Raw genomic sequence first — 23,735 nt, 5'->3', positions numbered from 1 at the left:
ATCCTTTTACCTTGAAATGTTTCCTGAATCTGACGAAAAAGAGAAACCATGGCATTTTGGTATGTGTGCATTCTGCAAAAAAAAAAAAAAAAAAAAAAAAAAAAAAAATACTCTCGTCATGCTCAATTTATTGAATTGTAGTCTTTCAGGGTGGCTCAACTGATTTCTCGTGCAAGATATACTTTGCTGAACAATTTGACATGCTTCGCAAAAGCTGTGGCTGTGATGAGATATTCATATCATCTCTAGCCCGGTGTACACCATGGGATACGGCTGGTGGTAAATCAGGATCCATTTTTTTGAAAACAAAAGGTGAGAAATGCTATATATTCTGAAATCAAGCTACCAGTTGACGCTAATAATTATGGAAAAAATCTGGCATTGTCTTCGCGCAGATGAGCGTTTCCTTATAAAACAGATTTCAAAATATGAAATGGATGCCTTCCTGGGTTCTGCAAACAAATACTTTCTATATATGTTTAATGAAGTATTTGATAAAGGGGTAAGGAAAGTAAGCTCGTACATTCTGAGATCATTTATCAACATTGACTGATTTGTTGTGCTTAGATACCAACAGTACTGTGTAAAATTTTTGGCCTTTACCGTATAGGCTTCTATAATAATGTTACAGGCAAATCTCTTAAGATGGATATCTTGGTTATGGAAAATCTATTCTATGATAAATCCGTGAAGCAGGTAATCTTTCTTCAAGCATATTTAATTTTTCAATTTACTGTTTAAAACTAACAGCAAAACTCAAGGTATTTGATCTCAAAGGGTCAATGAGAAATCGATATGCAGAAAAGACAGGAAGAGATGTAGAGGTCTTTCTAGACGAGAACTTGGTGGAAAGTAAGAGTTCAATACATATTGAAATAGCATGTCTTGTGATTGTTACTAATATTCCTGATTATCAACTGCAATTTAAAGTCATCAGTAAAACCCCGTTATACATGCGCGTAGACACGAAATGCAATCTTTCGGATTCATTGTACAATGATACCCAATTTCTTATGTCGCTGGATGTAATGGATTATTCTCTTCTTGTTGGTTTTAATGAAGAGAAAGACGAAATTATTGTTGGCATAGTCGGTAAGAAAAATTAGCATGATTTGATATAGATAGACGAAGAGTCTAATCAAATACCTTACTACATAGATTTCATTCGTACGTTCACATGGGATAAAAAGCTAGAGAGCTGGGTCAAAGAATCTGGCATGCTTGGAGGTGGAAGAAAAGACCCCACTATAGTCTCCCCAAGAATGTACAGGCGTCGCTTTAGATCTGCTATTGATCTATATTTTTGTATGATACCTGATTTTTGGACTCATATCCTAGAATAGGAGGTTATGCGACAAATATTTGTCATTTTTGTTATGTTCAAGCGTCTGAATATTAATCCCCGTTGATAGACACTACGAAGTATAAAAGCAAACATGCAAAAGGATTATGCGAAGTAAACTTATCAGAAACTAAATATTTAAAATTGTGAATATTACGCCCTTTTTCCATAGCTACATGTTCCACGGAATAAATCCTCGGTAATATTCAGAACTCCTTTGTTTTCAAAGAAACATATGCATTCGGCATGAATAGTATGCCATTCACATGATTTTTCTGTTGAGGGGTGTTGGAATTTTGCCATTAAAGTAAAGTCTTTGAAGATAACGATAGATAAGATTGTCCGTTAGTTTTCGTCACACAATGCCTTGCCACAGCTTTTTGCAGTTAGCAGTCAGAAAATGTGGAAATGATGGCAGCTGTTTATCAATAATCCTTTAAATGAGGTTTGATGGAGAATAGAAAGGAAATGATGGAAATCATACACTTGCTCAAAAAAAGGAAAAAATGATAGAAATGATAACCATCCTAGTCTAAATATAAGAAGCTGTTGGTATTGGTATTCCGTTGAGAAAGGACACAGGGCTGCTATAAGATTGGTCAGGATTCGTAGAGATAGGAGGAATATGGCTTGTATGATAAGTTGCCTTCCAAATATAGCTCGCGTTGGATCTAATCAACTATTGTAATAAACAATTTCAACAATGCATATGAATCTGTTGTGAACCATGTTTCTAGTTACAGTCGTATATAAATCTACATCCTTCTTCTCTTTCTTGTATTTTACACTTTTCACTATTCTTAAATTTAGCTATACTGATTTTTTTTTATCTCAAATATAAAGCAAGTATGGCTGTATTGTCTAACCCCGAACTCCTTCAAAAATATCTGTCCTTGAATCAAGGCAATAAAGTTCAAGTCGAGTATGTATGGATTGATGCAAATAACGGCTTGAGAAGCAAAACTCGTACTATTGATTTTGTTCCTAAATGCGCCAGCGAGTTACCTGAATGGAATTTCGATGGTTCCTCAACTGGACAGGCAGAAGGCCATGACTCTGATGTCTTAATCCAACCTGTCTCTCTCTTTGCTGATCCATTTCGTGGAGGAAACAACAAACTTGTTCTGTGTGAAACTTTCAACAATGATGGTACTCCTCATGCCACTAATTATCGCCATTCTTGTAAAAAGATTATGGACCTTCACGCCGATGCTAAACCATGGTTTGGTATTGAACAAGAATATATGCTGTTTGATCCCGAAACCAACAAGCCTTACGGTTGGCCTAAGCATGGCTTCCCTGAACCGCAGGTAAATTGTGAGAATTTATTTAGAGCAACCATCAACAATATCATAGGCTTAAAATTTTGAAAATATTTGTTGTTAAACTCCACTTACGCTGTAGGGTAAATATTATTGTGCTGTGGGTGCTGGTAAAATTTTTGGTCGTGATATTGTTGAGGCACACTATCGTGCTTGCTTGTATGCCGGTGTCAATATCTCGGGCGTCAATGCTGAAGTAGCTCCTGGGCAATTTGAATACCAGGTTGGCCCTTGTGAAGGTATTGATATGGGGGATCATTTATGGATTGCTCGGTATATTCTTGAACGCGTGTCAGAAGACTTTGGAATTGTTGTATCTATTCATCCCAAACCCATCAAAGGTGACTGGAACGGCGCTGGTTGCCATACTAATTTCTCTACTGAGGAAATGCGTCAAAAGGGTGGTCTTCTAGCTATTGAAAGGGCAATTAAAAAACTCAGTTTGCGCCACTCAGAGCATATTGCGGTTTACGGCGAGGATAATGATCAGCGTTTAACAGGCAGACACGAAACAGGACGTATTGACCAGTTCAGTTATGGTGTAGCTAATCGTGGAGCTTCTATTCGTATTCCTCGCCATGTCGGTATAGAAGGCAAGGGCTACTTTGAAGATCGACGCCCTGCTTCTAATATTGATCCTTACAGAGTCACTGAAGTCATCGTTCAGACTACTTTCTTACCTGAAGATTACAAACAATAGACTAATGCTACTATACATAGTTATCTAAAGTCTCTTATGCATCAAATTGTTCGTTTTATGTAAATAATATACCTTTTTAGCGCTCATTAACAATAATCTATTTACAGCGATCTATTCAATTATAATAATATGCCATTAATGCGAAGAAGGGTACAACATTTTCTGAGAATGGAAAGAGTCTTAGATTCTGCTTTCTTTTTCTTTAGAAAAAAAGAGATGGGTTAAAGAAAGACTGGTGATCTGCAATCAAGATCCTTTGAAGTGCGTGTGTGTAAGACGATGATAATGAGTAAATCAATTGACTATTTCCATGGTTAATAGCGCACGACACGTTTCAAATACGAAGAGTTTGTTTATGGTTAATTTAGTAAATATAATCTTCTGCAATAACCAGTGTACAGACACAGATATAGGGCTATAGAATGTATTAAAATTGTTTAGAGATATCATGTATTAATGAGCCAATATTCAATACTCACATGTGTTAACCTTACATTTTCAAAACTCCAGACATTTTGCCATATAAGGATGTATCGTTTTATCAGAGATTTTTAAACTTACAGTATTTTAACTAATATTTTAGATGAAATACATTTTTTTTTGGACGATTAATATTTTCATTTTAGATGAGTTGCAATTGTGTTGTAGACCAAAATATAAACCGTTTAAACAATGATTCAAATTCCAAAAACTTGTTAGCAGTGCGAAACAAAAAAAAAAAAAAAGAAAAAAAAAACCGTACTATTCCTCACCTGTAATGATCTAAATCCTTGAAATACAAGGAAAACCGTGTTTATTACGGCGATTATTTCTTCTTCTTCGCTGGCTTGAAAATGTCGGGTCTTCCCGCTCCAGACCAAACTGCTTGGGATATAGTCATCATGTTGATAGCGGCGTTAATGTCTCTCTGCCATAGCTTTAGACATTGCTTGCAATGAAGAACGCCGGTACCCTTGAATCCAGGGGTATTAACAATTTGCATATCATCATAGAAACAGAGGCTGCATGTTTTAGAGGTTTTGAATTCATCGATTGTGACAACAATCAATTGACCTTCAGCTTCACGTTTCTTCAGAGTTGCAAAAAGTTTACCGACAACACCACATCTTTGCCCTTTCAATTTTACTACATCTTTTCCAAACATTCCAGCACCAAAGACAATCAATGGTACCCTTCTAGGGAATCCTGAGTACTTATCAGCCTTCCACTTCTTGTCACTTCTAAAAATTATCAATCAGCGCGTAAGCTAAACGATGAACATGTAATTCATTGATACTCACTTGATTGGCGGCTGTTTGTCAACATTCTTTCCTTTCTTCTTCTTCTTCTTCTGCTGTTTTTTCCTCTTCCTTGCCTTGCTTCTCTTTTTGCGATTGTACTTGGCCGTTCCATGAGTCAACATGTTGGCCATAGTTTCGGGTGCTCTTTGCCTTCCTTGGTACAACGTAAACCGGTCCTTTGCTGTTTCATGTCCATAAAAACTAAAGAGAGCGTCTAAGTTATTGAGCATATAACTGGTGAACGCCTCATATACTCCTAGACGAGAGGTCTTTGACGAGGGGATTTGACTTTCTACTAGATCTATTCCTGTAACAGCTTTTATACTGTTCAATTTCTTACAATATTTCGTTGACCCTGCCATATGATAGTATTCGGATGTAGTGCATCTTCGCACTTGTCTGTTATATTCAAGGCCAATAGCAGCAGTAAAAACAGACTTTCTTCCGGGATCCAGGGTAATAGGTAAATAAGTATTGTCAACTTCATCCAGAGAGAAATCATCAAGAGTGAGGTCAAATTTTTGGAACGAGGCACCATGGCCAGATTGTTGTCTTTTATAAAAAAGAAAGTCAACTGAAAACCCATCCGTTCTGACAATATTACCAAAGAGCTCTTTGTTATCACCATTCGGTGTAAGTTCAGAGATACTACATGTGCCCAAGAAGTTAAACCTCATACATTATACTCGACTGCATACCGTATTAACTGTATGCTTACCTTTTGTACCTGAGTTTCTTGAAATCAAAGACATGGAAAAACAGCTCTAATTGGCTTTGGTAATTGCGGGGTAAAGAACGTTTCACAAAAGAAGACAGAGCGTTCACGCTCAAGGTAATGAACCTCCATTGAACGGAAACCTTTGGCAGTAAGGATAGCAATTTTGGAAGAGGACGTCGTCGTACGTCAAATGGTTTATGATCATCGTGTTCGCTCTCAAATTCTGCGTTCAAAGATAACAAAAAGGGTACGAAAGACCCAGGATCAGCAGATAATGTCTTCATGTTCACTTTCTTCCCCAGCTTCTTCTTCCAAGGTTCACAAAAGGTTTGGATCTTTGCTTTTATATCTTTGGTAAGGTAGTCATCAGTTGGCCATTTAGGTTTTCCTTGGCATATCTCTTGATAGCAGAAATCACTTGTGACCTTTTTGACAAGCTTCCAAGGCATACACTACGCAAGATGAGAGCTTTTTTTAAAATTCATGTAAGACCCCAAGTAATATTGAGTTGCAACTTACCACAAATGCCGTTTGTATTTTATATATCAAAAAATAGAGAAGTTTCTCCTCAAAATTTTCCACTATACTGTTCGTATAGGAAGTAGCAATTTCGGTGCATGCTTCTGTAATGGCTTGACTAAGTCCAGGAAAGAGCTTGACAGGGAAGACAATCTTAGGGTAAGTCGTTTTAAAAGAATCAAACGAGCTCAGTAATTGTTGTGATATCAGCCTACTATTTGTTGGTCTTTGTCCATTCACTAGCTGTATCATAGAGTACCAGAAATTTTGTGTAAAGATACATTTAATACACTTTGGCTCAGCAAGAGCTGCATTTTCCAAGACGTAATAATTCACAAAGAGCTTCGCTCTAAGAACCAAGTTGCGAATAACAGAACAAGCTTCAACAGCTTTTGACTTGAATGTGTTGCGATAGTCACCAAAAACGCAGTTATCAAGAGGCAACCTTCTTGTAAACGCCTTGTAATTACTTCCCAAATGATGTTGAAAGACCTCTGCCTTTGATAATACATGTTGAGGACACAGAGGAGAACGCACCGATTTATGTCCTGGTTGCTTGCATTTGGTACAACAGGTATTGTCTTTATCCGGTTCTTCATTATTCTCTTTCCTTGCTTTCTTCTTTTCCTTCTTGATTTCAAAGTTCTGTTTGCGTTTTCTGCCTATCGAACCAACTATAGGTACAATGAGGTCGCTTACTAACGATGAATTTACCAACTTTTGAAGCCACATGAGGTGCTTACCTTGATCTGCAGTTTCTGTCTCATACAATTGACATTTAAAGTATTGTTGGGTGTAATGACCCCCTTTACCGCAATCAATACACGTTACATCTAACAGTACACGATGATTAATCTCTACGTATATATATGATCAGGTATATAGGCTTTCAAAAGGCAAGTTACCATTAACAGCACTTGATTTTTTCTTTTCAAAAATTTGCTTTTTCTTTTCATAAATTATTGTTTTGAACATGGGTCATAGTATGTATCTTAAAAACGTGAAATAAAAGTGAAAGAGACAACATTTGACTCTAAGAGAGCAATATATTTTATAGTGCTTATCTTTGAAAGTCACCCATGAACGCATACAAAAACATTGACAACAGTTAATATAACCATCCCATTCCGCTATGGTATCTGTTATACTATGACCATCAGCCCTCTATCAATGGTTTGATGTCAATCAATTCAAAGTTAACTTTTTTTGGAATTCTTGTCCAAAAAAGGCACCAACGAATATCTTGTTGGTCTCGGAACACATCGTCATTTAGTAAAAAAGTTGTCAAGCTTTTTGTAGTTTGTCCTATTGCAAGATAACATCAATAAAACCATTATTGGCGACTTTCTTACTGATAGAGACTAATTTCTAGGGTTCGATTGTATGTCATCCTTAATGCTGCTTGAATATCACTGAATAATTGAGCATCCAAATATCCAAATACTATGGACTTTTCTAAAAATATTTTTTACTAAATCTAAAATTAAAATGTATATTGTCCATTAAAAATTGTAAATCGTCTAAAATATAAGGTAAAATACTGTATTGGCCGTTGATACGGGGATTAAAGAATTTGACTGAATTTGAATATTGGAGAGTTTTGATCGTTCAATACACGAGAAGTCAAGCTAATGTCTCTCTGGACGCAATTGCTACAAGCCTTAATTGTGAATCCTTTAAACAATGTCTTTTATTATGATTAGCGAAATGAGAACGTGATGATTACCTATAAGCCGTAATTGTGAATCCTTATTGACCCACAAACGACTCACAGTGTTGTATGATTTTATAATAAAAAAAAAGGTGTGCGTTTAGACGCTTTAAACGACCGAAAAAGTAAAATTCATTTCACCGTTCGCTCTGACGGACTTTTAGAAAAGGTCAAACATACCAGACTTTGATAATAGGTGTTCTTCTTGCTAATTAAGTTTCAACCTGTACTGGCGAATGAACAAAAAATTTGGAAAAGAATGTTATACTTCTTCACATGGTATCTCAGAGTTCAGCTACTGGCTCATAAGTGCAATCCGATGTTTTGTTTGATAAGAAAGCCTAATGTTCTGGAAGAATCAGTATCTTATTTATTTATTTTTTATTTTATTTTTTTGCTTGGATTACTTCAAGTACATCCTATACTTACTCGTGTTGTGGAGTAAATATTAATGACATATTGTTATTCACTAAAGAGCAAACGATCGTAGCTAGCACTACACGCTATTTCTGTTAGATTGCATACTTTACGAGACCCGATTCGAGAACGTTTTTACAATTTCATATTTATCAAGCGCAGTAATTTTAGTGTCGAATGGTTAATGGCTGGTGGACAGCTCTATAAAATGACGAACCTTCAAAATTACCTTGAAATTTTTGACAAATGTTGTTGTTAATGATTCTTTCTTGATTACATACCATGCCGCAATAATCCACGGTAAAAATTTTTGTTGTTATTTACTGCACAAATTACACAAGATCTACATAACACATACACGCTCAACAGAGACAAATATACATATTTCGAACAACGTTATCAAATGTGGATAAGACGATTATATACATTCTTGACTATTTAAAATAGCTACTTCGGTGCAAACACTAAGTCAGGTCATACAGGCAATTTTTCCATATTACGAACGTGTCTTAAATTATTGATCGTACCTACAATAATCTCAGTTTCCTCCGCTTCAGCTCCTAATATGATAAGGTTTTCCGTAGAAAAAATTGAATTGGTGATCTGTGCACTGGTAGAAGCAGCGGCTGTTGGTTTGTAATAGAATTTTTCAAAAGTGTTGGTGTTTAAACTCCAGTTTGCATGTATCTTGATATCTTGAATGACATTTCCTTTTTCTACTGTCTTGGTACTCGCGGCAGATCGAATAGAATGTGCTTTGAACTGGGGATCAACGCCTGCTTTTCTCATAATTCTTTTATCCATGCAGCTAAAGTGGATGGCCTAATAGATGTAACCTTTGTATTATCGGTGATATACGCCAAGAACAAGGTATGTTCTTCTGGTAGATTTTCCCGTAAGGTCTTCGTCTTCGTCATAAAGTCCTGTAGCGTGCCTACCGGGCATTTAGATTTGTCTTGGATAATACCCAAGGTAACCGACTTTACTTGCGTTTCTTTGGCTTCGCGGAAGTGTAAAGTGACACTTTCCAATTGCTGAACATCCCCATACTGAAACCTTACATCCCTATGTTGTAATCGGCCCATATCCGATCTTGGTCGTGCCATAGTTGCCGGACATAACAATGCAATAGTTTTCTGTTGGAGTGTCTCGATTGGTAGAGAGTTGTTGTGAAGCCAATGTTTCCTTATGTAGTTGACGAGTAAATCAGTATTCCATGTTTGAAGTTGGTGAGGTTTTCTAGCATCCTCTTCTTGTTCAAAATGTCTAAGACTTGCAGGTAGTCTAAGTGCCTTGGCACTAAGCTCTTTTGCTTCGTTATCCAAGTCTCTTGCATGGGAAGATCCAAAGACTGCTGCACGTTCTGCTTGGGACATAGCATCCATGAAGGTTTGCTTTGTTCCTTCGTCAGCAAAGATACATTTCTCTTGGATAGATTCCAAAAGTTCATAGATCTCCGTCGCTGTTCTTGCTTGGACTCGTGCTTCATCTGCATGCCTACTAGTAGCTGTGACGACTTGGTGGGAGTCGACTTTCCACCTCTTGAGGTCGTTGGTGAACTCCCTGTTGATTTGTGGAGTACTGGTCCATTCGTTGTGATTATACTTGGGGATGCGTTTCTTAAAACGTTTGATATCGTCTTTGAGATCAGAGGTTGGTGTCTCGTCCAAAATCTCTCTGATTTTTTCTGGGAGGTCCTTTCCTCTGTAACTGATTTCTCTTTGTTCATCTTTTTGTTTTTCAAATTCTTCGAGAATCTTAGCAACGTCTTCCCTTGTGAAGAGGGGGATTGTTTCTCGTTCCTGGTTGTTGATTTCATCATTTGGGATATCACTCATAGTTTTGTTCCACGATGCGCGGCTTTGAAAGATATAAGGAAGAAAGGGATTTTATTGGTTATTATATTTATAAAAATAAAGCGTGGCTCTGAGAGCATTTATCACATTACTCGCTTCCGCTTCAGAAACGTCTTGATTTTGTACTGATGAGCACCTATTGTTTCGTAAAATAGAGATATGCTTCGATTTTAATGCATATTGTATCTCCGCCGTCAATTGGTCACTTTTTGGAAAAACTTGGGCATTTTTTAAAATTCAATTGGCCATTTTTTTTGAGCTTCAATTGGGGTGTATCCTGTGTAAACGGTGTAGACGGTGTAAGCGGTGTAGACGGTGTAAACGTCACTTTTCTCAAAATCTTTGGTCTCTTTTCAGAACTTCAATTGGTCACATCCTTTTATAAATGTCTTCCATGTAAAAACGTTTGGTACATGCCGATCACAGAGTAAGGTGGGTACCACAGTGAATAAAGTGTTTCTTGGTGCTAGGCTTTCTTCTTATATAACAACTATGCAAAGAAAAATACAATTTCAGTATTCAGTATATATGAAGAGGGTAATGGCACTGTTGTCAATGAGTATGGCAGACCGAAAACCATGTATGATATTGTTGACGAAGGCAGTATACTCTTGGAACAATGTTCTATTTTGGAGTTTTAACAAAGCTTGCAGTTTTTTTTATTCTGTTATTTCAATGATCAAGCTAAGGGAATCAAAGAGACAAGGAATAATGGTATACTTTAAGGAATAATGGTATACTTTTTTTTGTGCCTGAAACTGTCAATAGTAATCTTGGTGTCATTAGTGATGACGTTCATGACAGTATGCGATCTGGTGGCAGTTTTAACGAGTGTAAGCCTGAAGGACGGCTTGTTTGACTGATTGATTTGCCCTAGTAATCGCAGGTGCTAAAAGATTAGCCAGTTTTTGGAGTTCGTGGTTTAAAGATTTGTTGCCGATGACGGTAATGAAGGCTGTATCAGAGAATTGAGTAGAAATCAATTGAAAAACATGGTGTACAGCAGTTCCCTCTACCTTCAATTCGCTGCATAATGAGGATATAGTGTCTTTTTCTAAACGAGGGTTCCCACCTATTACATTGATTGCGATTGTTTGGAAGAGCTTGGATGCAGTACGGTAATCCGCATTGTCATTGCCATTATCCCAATCTGCAAGAGTATAGATGGTATATGGCCTAGCTGCCAAATTATCTACTGCCTCGTTGCTTGCTCGACAAAGAAAGTAGGTTGATTGCTGGTGAAAGCGAGTTCGCAATTGGCGTATTTGGTAGATAAAATCATAGGAACCAATGGACGTTGCATTGTTGTTTTGAGCAATTTCAGCTGCTTCTTTCCAAGCCGATTCCTTGACGAAGATGGTGGTAGTTTTTGCTTTGGAACTGTCGTTCAAGTCAAAGAACCTGACGCTTGGTCCGACTTCTGGGTTGAAAGATGCATCTAAACGCAGACTTGAAGTGATTAATGCATTAAACGTTTTCGTTCCAATTACAAGTTTCGTCCCATCCGCATCCGTTATTATTGTGGGGTATATGTTTTTGTATTTTGTGTCTTCGGGAGGAATCGAGGTACACATTGATCCCCCATAAAGTTGTTTATCATCAGATGGTTGGTCATTGATCAAGTGGTTGTCATATTCTAATAAAACTTTATTATATTCATCATCAGATGAGTCATCTTCAACTATATTTCCATCATTAGTAGCAGAAAAATCTTGTTCTTCATTTTTACTAAGATGAAAAAGTTTGGATTTAGCATCAGAAAAATGAACATCATTATCAGCAGTATCAGGTGTGATTTTAACTGCAGCAACAATTGGCTTTACCTTCTTGGCCTCTAAAATTCTTTTTCATTCAGAACAGGTCTTGCCATGCTCGACAGAATATTTGACCACGCGGCAGAAGGTGCAAAAACCATTGTCTCTAAGGAACTGGATTTCGTCCTTATTCAAAGAACCGGTTTTGTTTCTAATATCCTTCAATTTTTTGTAATTGAAGTTATTGTTGTTGCTGTTGTTGCCCTTGTAAGGCTTTTTGTTTTGTTGATTGGATGATCTATTGTCATCCAATTTTCTCTTTTTGTTAGAAGAGTCTTTTTGGTCATCTTTCTTGACAATTTCAGCATGACTCTTTTCCAAAGAAAACATAGCTTTACAAAGAATGCTATGCAATTCACTGAAATTGCTAGGAACGTAGTCCTCGTCAGAAATATCTGCGTATTTGCTTGACAAAGTCGAACCAGCAGGAAGAGAAAGCTTGTAATGGTCTTTAAGTGTATCTAAAACCCTTTGTTTGAAATCCTCATGATGCAAAGAATTAATAAAGAGGGTAGATAAAAGGAAATTATCTTCCACTTTAACCTTAGCGGCGACAACATGATGCTGAAATCTATCTAAATATTCAACAACAGATTGGTTGGGCCCTTGCTTGAGGTTTAGCAACATGGTATTGCATTGAAAAGTTTTACACTTTGAAGCAATATCGAATCGGTTTTTCAGCAGTTGTTTAACTTCTTTCCAAGACAATTTTTTGTTTCGAATGTTACTGGTGTAGAATTCGCGCCCGATCTTAGTCTTCTCGAGACAGGATTCAAGGTTGTAGCGCCAGTGTTTGTTCACATTGACTTTGTTGTCTTTGTAAACACGTTCAAATTTCAAAATGAACGTTTCTAACGAATAGTTATCGTTGGTGGCATTGATTGAGTTGGGATTAAGTTCATTGTCGAAATCCTTATAATTTGAAGGCTTAACTTCAAAGATTGGAAGGTCTTTAGGCTTAATTGCGCGTCCATCCTGTTTACCAGAAGGACTACTAAAGGATTTTGCTTCTTCCCTGTAACACTTAAGACGTTCATGAGCTTCAACAAACTTCCTATTATAGAAAGCTTGCTTTTTCTCCAAAACATCGAGTTGGAAAGCGAATTGCTTTACTTCATCCTCGGTGCTCTGTGGAAGCTCCATCAAAAGGTTGGCCTTATTGTCGAGAGCTCTCAGTTCAAACTCGTACTTGGCTATATCGCCTTGTACTTGAACTATCTTCTGAGATTGCTCTTCTTCAAATGCGGAAGTAACGGAAATGGAATCGTCATCGATATCCATCTCTTCTGGAACTATCCGACTTTTTTTAGTTTCGCTATCTGTAATTGATAGCTTTTCGAGTTGAATGCTGGAGGTCGAGCGAATCAAATCGCCAGGAGAAGCGATGTGTTGGTAATCTCCAAGTTGGTCATTACCGGGGTTGCTGATGACAATGTTGATTTCAACGTTGACATCGGCAGAGTTGTTTTGAACTTTGGATTGAATAGACTTCATTTAAAAAAATGTGATATTTGTAGTTGTTTTATGTTTAGTGAACGCGACTTATAACTTTGATATAAACTGTAAGGTGAAATGAGTCTCCTTTAGTCCTTTTATTATACACTGAAAATCAGAGAGGGGAGCGTTCACAGCAAACTGAATGTTTGTATTTAAAAAAGAAAAAATAAAAAAAGTCCTCGTTCCTTAATTTCTCAGCCAGTAATAATGCAGCATTTTATATGCGCATCTTCAGAAATACAAGATGACGTGTACAAGTGTTATTATGATTCTATGATCATAATAACGAGTCAAATGCTTGAAAGTGTGTCTAATTCGTCTTTATATATTATAGGAGGTATGGAAATACCACACAAGAGTCCACCACAAAAGTAAATTGAAGAGCCCATAGCCAATCAGAAAGCCCGATTCTTGGACTCTTGGACTCTTGAACTCTTGGACTCTGGACTCTTGGGACTCTTGGACTCTTGAAGGGCACTCAAGCTAGCGAAATTGTTTTTGGGAAAATTTTTATATCAACGAAAGATCAGTATCATACAAATTTCCCAAACTGTTGTAAACAGACTCTAATTCAAGGCAGCTGTGGTATTCGCTAGTTTTAACTATGAGATAAAAGGTAAAGAATGACACAAAAGAAAACACGAAAGCTTAACGAAATTAGACCACCGTCTTTATTTCTCTTTTAAAAGTAAACTAAAGAAAAAGAAAAGAAAATTAAGATTACTGCTATTTATAAAAACTTGTACTGTTTGGTGTCTACGAAATGATTATATCAGGATCTATAGCTGACACTGATTTATTATGGTCAAAAAATACTCAGTGAATCAGAGGTTTCCGTAAAAGAATAGGTCTTCCCTTTAAGTGGATAAGTACTCGTCCATCCTAGAGCGGATTGATTTGTAATGTACTAAAGGTTACCCTCTTCCCCTCCGCCAACCCTTGAGCCCTAAGGGGTTTTTAGATTCTACCCAGCCTTTGGAGCTGCCCCGGGCAATTTAGAGAAAGTTTAATATCTCGTGTCCATTGGGCTTTAAAAAATTAATATTATGTAATAAAGTCTTTTGTTTAAACGTATCGTATTTTCAAACACTAAAGTGAATTAACATTTGCATTGGTTACAAAATGACTTTGTACGCTAGGTACGAGTGCACAAATGAGCTTGTGCCACAGATCCTTCGATTTGGATAATTAGCAAAAATTTATGTCTTTAAATGAAGTGTCCTTTGAGTATTGTCGTTACTTATTACATTCAACCTGAATAAAGAATTTTGTAAAAGAATGTACTATAATTCACATGTAGCATAATTAAACCGAAACTATTCAATATGTCTCTGGTTTTCTTGTTAACAGAAAAAGTGTCCTGAACGAGGTCACCCGCCACTAACAGCATTAGTGCAACGTATTGTTAACGGAGTTCTTGCTTGTTGATTATTTCCAAAAATGAACAACCACCTATAACGGGATGTTGGTATCAACTAAGTGTAGAAGAAGAAGAAGTGATATAAAAAGGTATCAACTTTCCACTTGTATCGCGCTCGAACAAAATTATTTCTTGCTTTTGTCTACAAAACGCTTCGGATTTTTTTCTTAATATTGATTTCACTAATATAATGGGCAATTTCCGTTATTCCTTTATATTCCTTATCACTGTTTTATATCTGATTGCAAGTATCGATGCAAAGTCAAGTTCCTGGAATTTTAACAACTGGAACCATTACGGTAAAGAAGTAACTGTTGGTAGAGGAAGCTCTTGGGATAAAGCGTGGGGTATCCCGTCTCAAAGCGGTTGGGCTTGGTTTTGGAATGGTGCCGAAAAGTTGAAGAATGTCGCTGTCAAAGATCCTGCTGGTAAGGATGATCTTGTTCTTCGTGTTACTTACCCTGCCGGCTCCAGAAATCCTGATACTCGTCCCAGAGGTGGTATTGGTTTCAGAGCTCAACCCATTGAAATCAATGAAAATGTAAAGACTGTGGACTTTCAATATAGTGTATACTTTCCTAAAGGCTTCAAATTTATTCAAGGTAATACCAAAATGAATCATGATCGGGAGCGAGAAAAGTAGTACGTAGGAAGATAACCTTTTCTTTCATGTTATTCCGTCAATACCAAAGGTGGTAAGCTCCCTGGTCTTTATGGCGGTCATGGTGATTGTACAGGCGGTGAAGAATCAGACTCCTGCTTTACTACTAGGTAAAACACAAAATGATAATTCATACTCATCATTGCATTTATGGTTACTAAATCATTTCATGTTCTACGTAGAATTATGTGGCGCAAAGACGGTAATGGTGAAATCTATGCCTACTTACCGCACAATCAACGTAAGGATATTTGTGACGAAGACAACAACATTTGTAACGACGACTATGGCTATAGCCTGGGCCGAGGCGAGTTCAAATTTGAAACCGGTCAATGGAATACGGTTCGTCAAACAATCACCTTAAACAACGCAGGCAAGCAGGACGGTAAAATCGAACTACAAGTGAATGGTAAAAAAGCTATCACTGTCGAAAAGCTTATTTTCCGTGAAAATAAGGCTGGCCGTGTTGCTGGTATCTGTAAGTGTTTTCATTAATAGTTCCTGATAAAAATTGAAAATAGTTAGTCTAATGAAGCCCTTATTTATTACTTAAATGTTTATCTATAGTATTCCATACCTTCTTTGGTGGTTCTGATAGCTCTTGGAAGACTCCTAAAAAACAATACACCTACTTTAAAGATCTTCATCTCAGCGCTAAGTAAGCCTTATGGTTTTGCAGCACCCTATTCCTGTAGATTATAGATCAAATTTTTGTACACCTTTTTTTAACCATTTCGCATACTATATCCATATAGTCTTTGACAGACTCAAAATTTTGTGCTTACATACCCTCTTTCCACCCCCCCCCCTCCTTTTTTTTGTTAGTTTTAGTCTTTCCTTATAAACAAACTTGTAAATTTCTGATAAGCTTCATGATAACGGTAATCTCGTCAGATCAGATATTTGTAGTCATTGAGACAACCTGGAGAAAGCCCGAATGGTAATAGTTCACGAAATTTGGTCGCTTGCGTTTTCCGTGCCCGCTAAAAATCAGCTTTTCACCAATCTTCCATCTTTACTTTAATAAAAAATTAACTCTCGCTATAGCGCTTTTCATCCACCATTGATCCATCTTTTCATCCTCTCATACCATGTATGTCTGTTAACGAAATGCGAATGGAAGATATGGTAAAGGACTCTCCGAGCCGCGCTTTTTTTTGAAAAACTAACTATTTAAACTTTTCCTATACTACACATAACTTTCTGAGCAAGCATTAATTTATAGCAAAAACCATATGTGTAATTTTACTATCTATAACCAAATCTTATAGGCTATTTGAAATGAGTGATGGTTTTTGATACCAAGGGAAGACGGAGGTGAAGTTTGCCATATCTTTTGTACTCACTTCGTCAACAGATGCACTGTAGCTATCGCGGAATGCATTAGCTGTGCTATAAATCTCTATTGGATGAACCGACGAAATTGTACGTATTTATAACGTAACTTACAATCTCAGCGGGAAATGTTGACTGCAAGGTCTGGTTCTTCTTTGTTTCTTACCAAAAAATATTCACATAAGAAATGCCCCGCGTATTCTGGGAAGAATAATCTGTGTAGATTTACGTTCGCCCGATTAAGTGAATATCGTCTCAAGAGCAAAATATAGAGCCTTACTACTCTGTATTTTCGCTTCGAATTGAGACACTTTAATTATTATTATTTTGTAAATCATTCAAAAGTCTGAAATTCAGATTTTATTTGCTTAAATTTACGCATCTTGGATGGTATGAGGGTATTCATAGTGATCTAATACATGTTTAAACATCCGATAATCTCTAGCAATAACATTACCGTATGTATTTTCTTCAAGAGATATATTTGAGAACTCATCAAGATATATAGAATTATGACTTGTTGTCTAATTTTCTATGATCCTATTTATTAAACGTTATTTGTGTTTAGTAAAGTGTGTAAAACTTGCCAGATATTGTGGCAACGCGATGTTAATGCTCCAAAGAACATCATTACTATTGCCAAGGCCGTTATGGCTTTCCAGGAAAGATCTAACCCTTCCAAAGAGATCGCCGGAATGAAGATGGTGCTGTCAGCTAATTGGAACAGGCGGCTTAGAAATATAGTATATATTTTAGGTGAGGTAATTTTGTATAAATTACCACTGTACGTTGTTGCAGTTCTGCTAACTGCTGCTTGAGTTTTCATTATACTCGACCAAGGCAAATAAATATACCTTACCGAGTAAGAATAGTTCGCACTTTTTGACAATTGCAATACGGAACAGAAAGATAAATTGAAAGTTCCAAGCATCACAGAAATTAAAAAATTCTAGTCCAATTTTTTATTGTCAAAAGTCTCAAATAACCAGCTCTTTCATTTTAATCTTTTTTGAAAAAACCGTACAAAAAGCTTTGAAACTTTGTTGAAATCAATAAAAAAAAAAGCGGTGTTAGGCTCTCACTATTTAGCATGAATATGTCTTTTTCGTTCCCTCTTGCTAGATGACCAATATGTAGCTCTTTAATAAAGGCACTAGACACTGAAAGAAAGGTAATTCGGTGGCACTGTGATTATTAGCTCATAAACCTATTTCTGATAGCGCCCTTCTCATAGAACATGGGGTTAATGCAAAACAGAGCTAATCAGTTGTATGGTTGGCCAGATTTGGCTCCCCATTCGTGTCGGCATGAAACATATCTGATTGAGTTTAAACTTAATTGCTTCCCAGTTTCCTTGCACCTATTCCTTTGATAGGAAACTTTATCGTTGAAAATTACCATCCATTTCCATTTCTCAAAAAAAAACTAAAAAAACTGTTTTCCACTCTTTTTTTCTTTTCTTCCACTTTAAAATTCTTAGATTATCTTAGAGCTTTAGAAGCGTATATAGATTGAAAGGCGGTTAAAAATGTCCTATTACGGTGATACAAGTACTGCTGCTGGTGCAGCCCGATCCGCTGATCGTAGCAAGCGTCGTTCTTTGGCCGCTCTTCAAAAGCCTAAGCGTATCCGTATCGGCGAAAAGGAATCTGAGGCTGCCAAGCAGGTGCTGAACAAACTTTTAGAAGCGACAGAAGAAAGTGAAAGAAAAGCTGCAGCCGAGGAAGCAGCCGGTTTTATGAGTGTTCATGGCGTCCGTGCTCTCAAGGCATGTCATATCTTCCCCGCTGTATCCCATGAGCTCTTCGCTAAGAAAATCCGTACTCCTCAAGTTTTGGGTGCTCTTGTACTGAGTAAAGCCTTGATTAATTCCAATGCTTTGTTAAGAGGACAACTTGAACCTCATTTGATCACTTTGCTGACCCCTCTTTTGGAGTTGCAAGCTCATAAAGATAAAGCTATTGCTCAAGAATCCGCTGAGTTGGCACGTAATTTGGTCAAAGCTTTCAATCCTATTTCTACTCGCCATGTCATTACTTACTGTCTAGAAGGCCTTGAGAACTCAAAGAAATGGCAAACGAAGATGTTGTCTCTCGAGTTGATTGAATTGGAAAGTCAATTGAATCCTATGCAGGTTCTGGTATGTATGCCTATCATTATCCCTGTTGTTTCGGATTGTATGTGGGATACAAAGCCCGATGTCAAAGCCGCTGCCACAAAATGTATGACGACTACTACTGCTCTTTTGGACAATAAAGATGTCGAACGTTTTATTCCAGCTGTTATTGAATGTATCAACCATCCCGAAAATGTACCTGAGACAATCCATCAATTGGGTGCCACTACTTTTGTGCAAGAAGTAGATGCTGGTACTTTGGCTCTTATGGTACCATTATTGGGCCGTGGTCTGCGTGAACGTCAAACTCCTATTAAGCGTAAATCTGCGTTGATTATTGATAATATGTGTAAATTGGTGGATGATCCCGAGGTTGCTGCTCCTTTCCTGCCTGTTTTGCTACCTGCTCTCGAGCAGGTTCACGAAACTGTTGCTGATCCCGAATGTCGTGGTGTTGTCAAGAAGGCTCTTGACACTTTGAAACGCATTGGTGGTAATGGTGCTACACCCGTAATGAGTGATGACCAAAAGCGCGAAAAGGTTTATTCAACCTTAGATAAGCTTATGCCTACCAAGCTCGAGGGTTTCTTCGCTCCTGTTCGTAAGTATATGGCTAAATTAGCCTTAGCATTGGTATTGGGCCATAACTTTGATCGTAACGCTTGGGTATCATCGATGGCACCACATGCTGCTACTTGGCTTTTGGTAACCGGCCGTGAGCATGAAGACGGAAGTGAAGAATTAGATGCTTCATCTGAGAAATTGGCTTTGGCTGCATTGTCCTCTTGTGAAGAAGCGATTGCTCCCAAATCAGGCGAAGAAGAGGAAGAAGAAGAAGGTGAAGAATTGTGTAATTGTGAATTCTCATTGGCTTACGGTGCTAAGATCTTGTTGAATCGTACCCATTTACGTTTGATGCGTGGTCGTCGATATGGTTTGTGCGGCGCTAATGGCTGTGGTAAGTCCACTTTGATGCGTGCTATCGCCAACGAGCAGGTAGAAGGTTTCCCTCCTCGTTCCGTTTTGAAAACTGTTTACGTTGAGCATGATATCGATGGTTCTGAAGCAGATACTGGTTTAGTTGACTTCATTGTCAACTCTGAAGGTGTCGAGTGTCAAGACAGAAATGAAGTCGCTCGTATCTTGAAGAACTACGGTTTTAGTGAAGAGATGGTTAATCACCAGGCAATTGGCTCTTTATCTGGCGGTTGGAAGATGAAGCTTGCTCTTGCTCGTGCTATGTTGATGAATGCTGATATCCTTTTGTTGGACGAACCTACCAATCATTTGGACGTGGTTAATGTTGCTTGGTTGGAAAACTATTTGTTAGGATTAAAGACTGTCACCTCCATCATTGTCTCTCATGACTCTGGCTTCCTTGACCATGTTTGCACTGATATTATTCATTACGAAGGTAAAGTATGAGCTCAAAAACTTGACAAGATGCTCACAGAGTTTCCTCTAATCAATTGGCCGTTATGTAGGTAATTACAAATTAAAACGTTACAGAGGAAACCTTTCAGAGTTCGTAAAAAAAGTTCCCCGTGCTGCTGCTTATTATTCCTTGGGGGCTGCTCAAACCGTTTTCCGCTTCCCCGAACCTGGTTACCTTGAAGGTATCAAGACCAAGGAACGTGCCATTTTAAAAATGAAGAATGTCGATTTCCAGTACCCTGGATCGAACAGAAAGCAACTTGTTGACATTACCATGCAATGTTCTCTTGCTTCTCGTGTTGCAGTTATTGGCCCTAACGGTGCTGGTAAATCTACTTTGATCAAATTGTTGACGGGAGAAATGGAGCCTACAGCTGGCACTGTTTGGAAGCATCCTAATCTTCGTATCGCTTATGTCGCCCAGCATGCTTTCCATCACATTGAAAAACATTTAGATAAAACTCCTAACGAATACATTCAATGGCGTTATGCTACTGGTGAAGACCGTGAAGAACTTGACAAGAATGATCGTATGGCTAATACCGAATCTCAAAAGAAGATTATGGAGCAAACTTTCGTCATTGATGGTGAAAAGCGTGTCCTCGAAGACATTGTGGGTCGCCGTAAACTCAAGCAATCTTATGAATATGAAGTCTCATGGGTTGGTAGATCCTCTGTTGACAACACTTGGATATCTCGTCAACGTCTTGAAGAAATGGGTTTTGGTAAGAAGATTGCTGAGGTGGATGCTGCTGAAGCTGCTAAGATGGGTCTCAATCGTCCTTTGACCTCTAAGGAAATCGAAAAGCATTTGGCTGAAATTGGTCTTGAGCCTGAATTTGCCACTCATTCTCGAATTCGTGGTCTTTCAGGTGGCCAAAAGGTCAAACTAGTTATCGGCGCTGCCATGTGGAATAAGCCTCATATGTTAGTTCTTGACGAACCTACCAATTACTTGGATCGTGAATCTTTAGGTGCCCTTGCTACTGCTATTCGTGAATATGGCGGTGGAGTGGTTATCGTTACTCACAACCGTGAATTCTCTGAAGCTCTTTGTACTGAAGTATGGAAGGTTGATAACGGCCAATTGACTCCCTCTGGTCATAATTGGGTTACTGGTAATGGTACAACAGCCGTCAAGGAAGAAGAACAAGAGGATATGGTGGATGCGCAAGGTAATACTGTTAAGGCAACCCAAAAGAAAAAGAAATTGACATCGAAGGAACTCAGAAAGAAGAAGAAGGAACGTATGGAACGTCGTAAACGTGGTGAAGAAGTTTGGACCACTGATGAAGAACTATAAATATGCCTTACTATATTTTTCAAATATTTTGTACAATAAAAATAAGATAATTTTATTACTTAAAAGAAAGTGGCGATTAAGCTGTTATCTTAAGTCTTGTTTATAAGTATGCTCATGTCAAAGGTATATTTGTTTACAAATTGCCATCCCTAGGTTATTTTTGTACGACGTAGTTCTACGTGGCAAAACGAATGATGGTGTTGAAATTTGCATGAGAGCAAACGGCTCAACCGCTTGAATCTCAGCGTTCCTTTTATATTTCTTAGGGCTAGACATTTTGTACACTTTTCCCTTTTTCATTTGAAAAAAAAACCACAACAAATATGAGCTCACAGCTTATTGACCTCTCTCAACCAACGTTGTATTTTGCTATTGCTCATATATTGTTTAATCCTGTATTTTGGAATATTGTTGCCAGAGCAGGTATATTGAAAAGGCTTTGACCATTACAGACAAAAACATTGACCGATAAATACCTGTAGAGTATAAAACGAAAATATTGACAAAGTTGGCAGGAGGTGATCCATACAAAGGTACTTATTTCCTGGCGGCTACAATCTTTACATTAGGTTTGACTAGAGACTACCTGTGAGTATGAGTAATTAAATGGTTAAGGTTCGTGAAGATAATAAGGGGACACTTATTAATGATTCCTGGTTTAGATATCACAAGGCGTTAGCATATCAGCCAACACATCCTATCTTTGATGAATATATTGTACAAATTTCAGCAGGCCTCTTATTCGTAACAGGCAATGTACTCGTATTGTCCTCTATGTGGGCACTTGGTGTTACTGGCACTTATCTGGGTAAAATAATGGTTCAATTCACAGTAATAGAATGCACTACAATTTGCTTATTATCTTTTAAACATAACTCCCAGGCGATTACTTCGGTATTTTGATGAAACAACGCGTTACAGGATTCCCCTTCAATGTGTGCGATAACCCAATGTATGTAGGTTCAACCTGCACATTTTTAGCCACCGCTCTATGGTAAGAATTAAGTTCGCCATTGTTAGTAACAAGCGGGACTTACTGACCTATTTATTTTGTGCGAAACAGGTACAAGAGCCCGGCGGGCATTGCACTGACTTGTTTAGTTTACCTTCTTTATAAGGTTGCTCTAACGTTTGAAGAGTAAGTAGTGGCTTGTTGTTCTTATACTTTGAATCACACAGATTCTAATTTTTAATATTTTTTAGACCCTTCACTGCTATGATTTATGCCAACAAGGATAAGAAAAAGTAATGATATTAAAGCTGTATCAGCGACGACATAGAGACTATATCTGCCTAGAAAAGTAATCTAATAAAAGAAAAAAAAACTATGTAGTAGACTTATACAATAAAAAAAACCATAAGCTCTTCTTCCAAATAGTGAGGCAAAGCCAAATCATTTTATGAGAAACAAATTCACTTAAATTGAATAACAAGGGTGGTCATCCACAGTGATAATGGATGAGTAATTCAACCATACACTATTGATATTTGAAAAGCTCGCAAGGCTCTTCTTTTCAATGGTAGGCTCAAAATTACCGTTAAAGGCCGTAGATTGATATATCATGTGTATATAGTTGACTATAGTCATCATCATTTCTATCAAAATAACTGTAATACAAATATATAAATCGACATGCACCGTTGTTGATGTTTTAAAGACAAGAAGACTGTAGTGCGTCTCAATGAATTAGGCGTTCAATTTTAACCGTTCCATATTTCATCCTCGTTTTCGGTGTTTAAGATATCCTCTTGGAAGTGTTCAAGTGCATGATTGCCGTTCAGTTGTCAATATCTATGGCGTTCCTTAACTAGAAATTTAATATAATCAATGCAGAAGGCTCATTATTATTCTTCAATTTGTAGTCTTGATATTTTATTTCGGATTGAGGAATACTCAGGTGGAATAACACAACCCTCTTGGGTCCTCAAATCGTTGGTTCAACAACCGAGTATTACCGCTCTTCTGCTATTTTAAGCAATAGATTCAAAAGTCACTGATGGACATAAAACTTCCGATAGATGTATGCTTGACTCAAGTATTAGATTCGCAAACTTTGTACAGCAAGGTGCCTATATTATTGTACCATACACAGCAATAAAATTAAAATTGTTTGAGTTGTCCAAGGAGGCATTCTTGATGCATTAAGGGGCTTCAAGGCCAAATAGGCATATTACATAAACAGTACTCATTGGAAGCAAATAACTTGCTATATCCAAAGGGCTTTTTCCAAGACAAACGGCAGTAATAACATCAATGGAAAGATTTTATGTACAAATAGCCATTGTATAG

The 23,735-nt window shown here is 37.5% G+C and overlaps 13 protein-coding genes across 13 annotated transcripts; 5 read left to right on the top strand and 8 right to left on the bottom strand.

The window, feature by feature from the left end:
• Positions 1-36: 36 nt before the first annotated feature.
• Positions 37-1,830, top strand: BDF20DRAFT_889366 (uncharacterized protein; the record flags this gene model as incomplete). Its single annotated transcript, XM_053082130.1, has 7 exons — positions 37-59; positions 142-312; positions 396-502; positions 568-696; positions 762-852; positions 931-1,092; positions 1,159-1,830. Coding segments are annotated over exons 2-7 (781 nt in total), but the record flags the coding sequence as incomplete, so codon positions are not given.
• A 360-nt stretch (positions 1,831-2,190) lies between these two features.
• BDF20DRAFT_825871 (uncharacterized protein) lies at positions 2,191-3,364 on the top strand (the record flags this gene model as incomplete). Its single annotated transcript, XM_053078009.1, has 2 exons — positions 2,191-2,652; positions 2,747-3,364. The coding sequence occupies 2 exons, from the start codon at positions 2,191-2,193 to the stop codon at positions 3,362-3,364; spliced, it is 1,080 nt and encodes a 359-aa protein (XP_052932791.1).
• An 874-nt stretch (positions 3,365-4,238) lies between these two features.
• BDF20DRAFT_889356 (uncharacterized protein) lies at positions 4,239-4,546 on the bottom strand (the record flags this gene model as incomplete). Its single annotated transcript, XM_053082129.1, has 1 exon — positions 4,239-4,546. A coding segment is annotated over exon 1 (226 nt), but the record flags the coding sequence as incomplete, so codon positions are not given.
• A 94-nt stretch (positions 4,547-4,640) lies between these two features.
• On the bottom strand, positions 4,641-5,321 carry BDF20DRAFT_826097 (uncharacterized protein; the record flags this gene model as incomplete). Its single annotated transcript, XM_053078034.1, has 1 exon — positions 4,641-5,321. One exon carries the CDS (start codon positions 5,319-5,321, stop codon positions 4,641-4,643), a length of 681 nt encoding a protein of 226 aa, XP_052932789.1.
• A 241-nt stretch (positions 5,322-5,562) lies between these two features.
• BDF20DRAFT_806576 (uncharacterized protein) lies at positions 5,563-6,331 on the bottom strand (the record flags this gene model as incomplete). Its single annotated transcript, XM_053076528.1, has 2 exons — positions 5,563-5,814; positions 5,882-6,331. Coding segments are annotated over 2 exons (702 nt in total), but the record flags the coding sequence as incomplete, so codon positions are not given.
• A 166-nt stretch (positions 6,332-6,497) lies between these two features.
• On the bottom strand, positions 6,498-6,867 carry BDF20DRAFT_889341 (uncharacterized protein; the record flags this gene model as incomplete). Its single annotated transcript, XM_053082128.1, has 2 exons — positions 6,787-6,867; positions 6,498-6,714 (listed from the first exon to the last, which is right to left on the bottom strand). Coding segments are annotated over exons 1-2 (174 nt in total), but the record flags the coding sequence as incomplete, so codon positions are not given.
• On the bottom strand, positions 6,854-7,063 carry BDF20DRAFT_889340 (uncharacterized protein; the record flags this gene model as incomplete). The annotated part of the gene is made up of 1 exon (XM_053082127.1): positions 6,854-7,063. A coding segment is annotated over one exon (156 nt), but the record flags the coding sequence as incomplete, so codon positions are not given.
• Positions 7,064-8,483: 1,420 nt separating this feature from the next.
• On the bottom strand, positions 8,484-9,847 carry BDF20DRAFT_915970 (uncharacterized protein; the record flags this gene model as incomplete). Its single annotated transcript, XM_053084392.1, has 2 exons — positions 8,484-8,771; positions 8,846-9,847. 2 exons carry the CDS (start codon positions 9,845-9,847, stop codon positions 8,484-8,486), a joined length of 1,290 nt encoding a protein of 429 aa, XP_052932785.1.
• An 842-nt stretch (positions 9,848-10,689) lies between these two features.
• On the bottom strand, positions 10,690-11,439 carry BDF20DRAFT_826052 (uncharacterized protein; the record flags this gene model as incomplete). Its single annotated transcript, XM_053078032.1, has 1 exon — positions 10,690-11,439. One exon carries the CDS (start codon positions 11,437-11,439, stop codon positions 10,690-10,692), a length of 750 nt encoding a protein of 249 aa, XP_052932784.1.
• An 89-nt stretch (positions 11,440-11,528) lies between these two features.
• On the bottom strand, positions 11,529-13,343 carry BDF20DRAFT_104024 (uncharacterized protein). The gene is made up of 2 exons (XM_053074688.1): positions 11,689-13,343; positions 11,529-11,593 (listed from the first exon to the last, which is right to left on the bottom strand). The coding sequence occupies exon 1, from the start codon at positions 13,171-13,173 to the stop codon at positions 11,713-11,715; it is 1,461 nt and encodes a 486-aa protein (XP_052932783.1). The 5' UTR covers positions 13,174-13,343; the 3' UTR covers positions 11,529-11,593; positions 11,689-11,712.
• Positions 13,344-14,742: 1,399 nt separating this feature from the next.
• BDF20DRAFT_104013 (uncharacterized protein) lies at positions 14,743-16,176 on the top strand. Its single transcript, XM_053074687.1, has 4 exons — positions 14,743-15,198; positions 15,289-15,367; positions 15,440-15,735; positions 15,825-16,176. The coding sequence occupies exons 1-4, from the start codon at positions 14,787-14,789 to the stop codon at positions 15,917-15,919; spliced, it is 882 nt and encodes a 293-aa protein (XP_052932782.1). The 5' UTR covers positions 14,743-14,786; the 3' UTR covers positions 15,920-16,176.
• Positions 16,177-18,120: 1,944 nt separating this feature from the next.
• Positions 18,121-21,445, top strand: BDF20DRAFT_915967 (P-loop containing nucleoside triphosphate hydrolase protein; the record flags this gene model as incomplete). Its single annotated transcript, XM_053084391.1, has 2 exons — positions 18,121-20,122; positions 20,193-21,445. The coding sequence occupies 2 exons, from the start codon at positions 18,121-18,123 to the stop codon at positions 21,443-21,445; spliced, it is 3,255 nt and encodes a 1,084-aa protein (XP_052932781.1).
• A 301-nt stretch (positions 21,446-21,746) lies between these two features.
• On the top strand, positions 21,747-23,145 carry BDF20DRAFT_889302 (phospholipid methyltransferase-domain-containing protein). Its single transcript, XM_053082126.1, has 7 exons — positions 21,747-21,868; positions 21,928-22,033; positions 22,108-22,253; positions 22,328-22,439; positions 22,509-22,583; positions 22,649-22,746; positions 22,808-23,145. Exons 1-6 carry the CDS (start codon positions 21,769-21,771, stop codon positions 22,692-22,694), a joined length of 585 nt encoding a protein of 194 aa, XP_052932780.1. The 5' UTR covers positions 21,747-21,768; the 3' UTR covers positions 22,695-22,746; positions 22,808-23,145.
• The last annotated feature ends 590 nt before the right edge of the window (positions 23,146-23,735 follow it).

Source organism: Mycotypha africana (genome assembly GCF_025528875.1).
Source record: "Mycotypha africana strain NRRL 2978 chromosome Unknown BDF20scaffold_10, whole genome shotgun sequence".
Classification (NCBI taxonomy): domain Eukaryota; kingdom Fungi; phylum Mucoromycota; class Mucoromycetes; order Mucorales; family Mycotyphaceae; genus Mycotypha; species Mycotypha africana.
The sequence above is the reverse complement of the archived record's forward strand: the minus strand, read 5'-3'. Positions and strand labels throughout refer to the sequence as shown.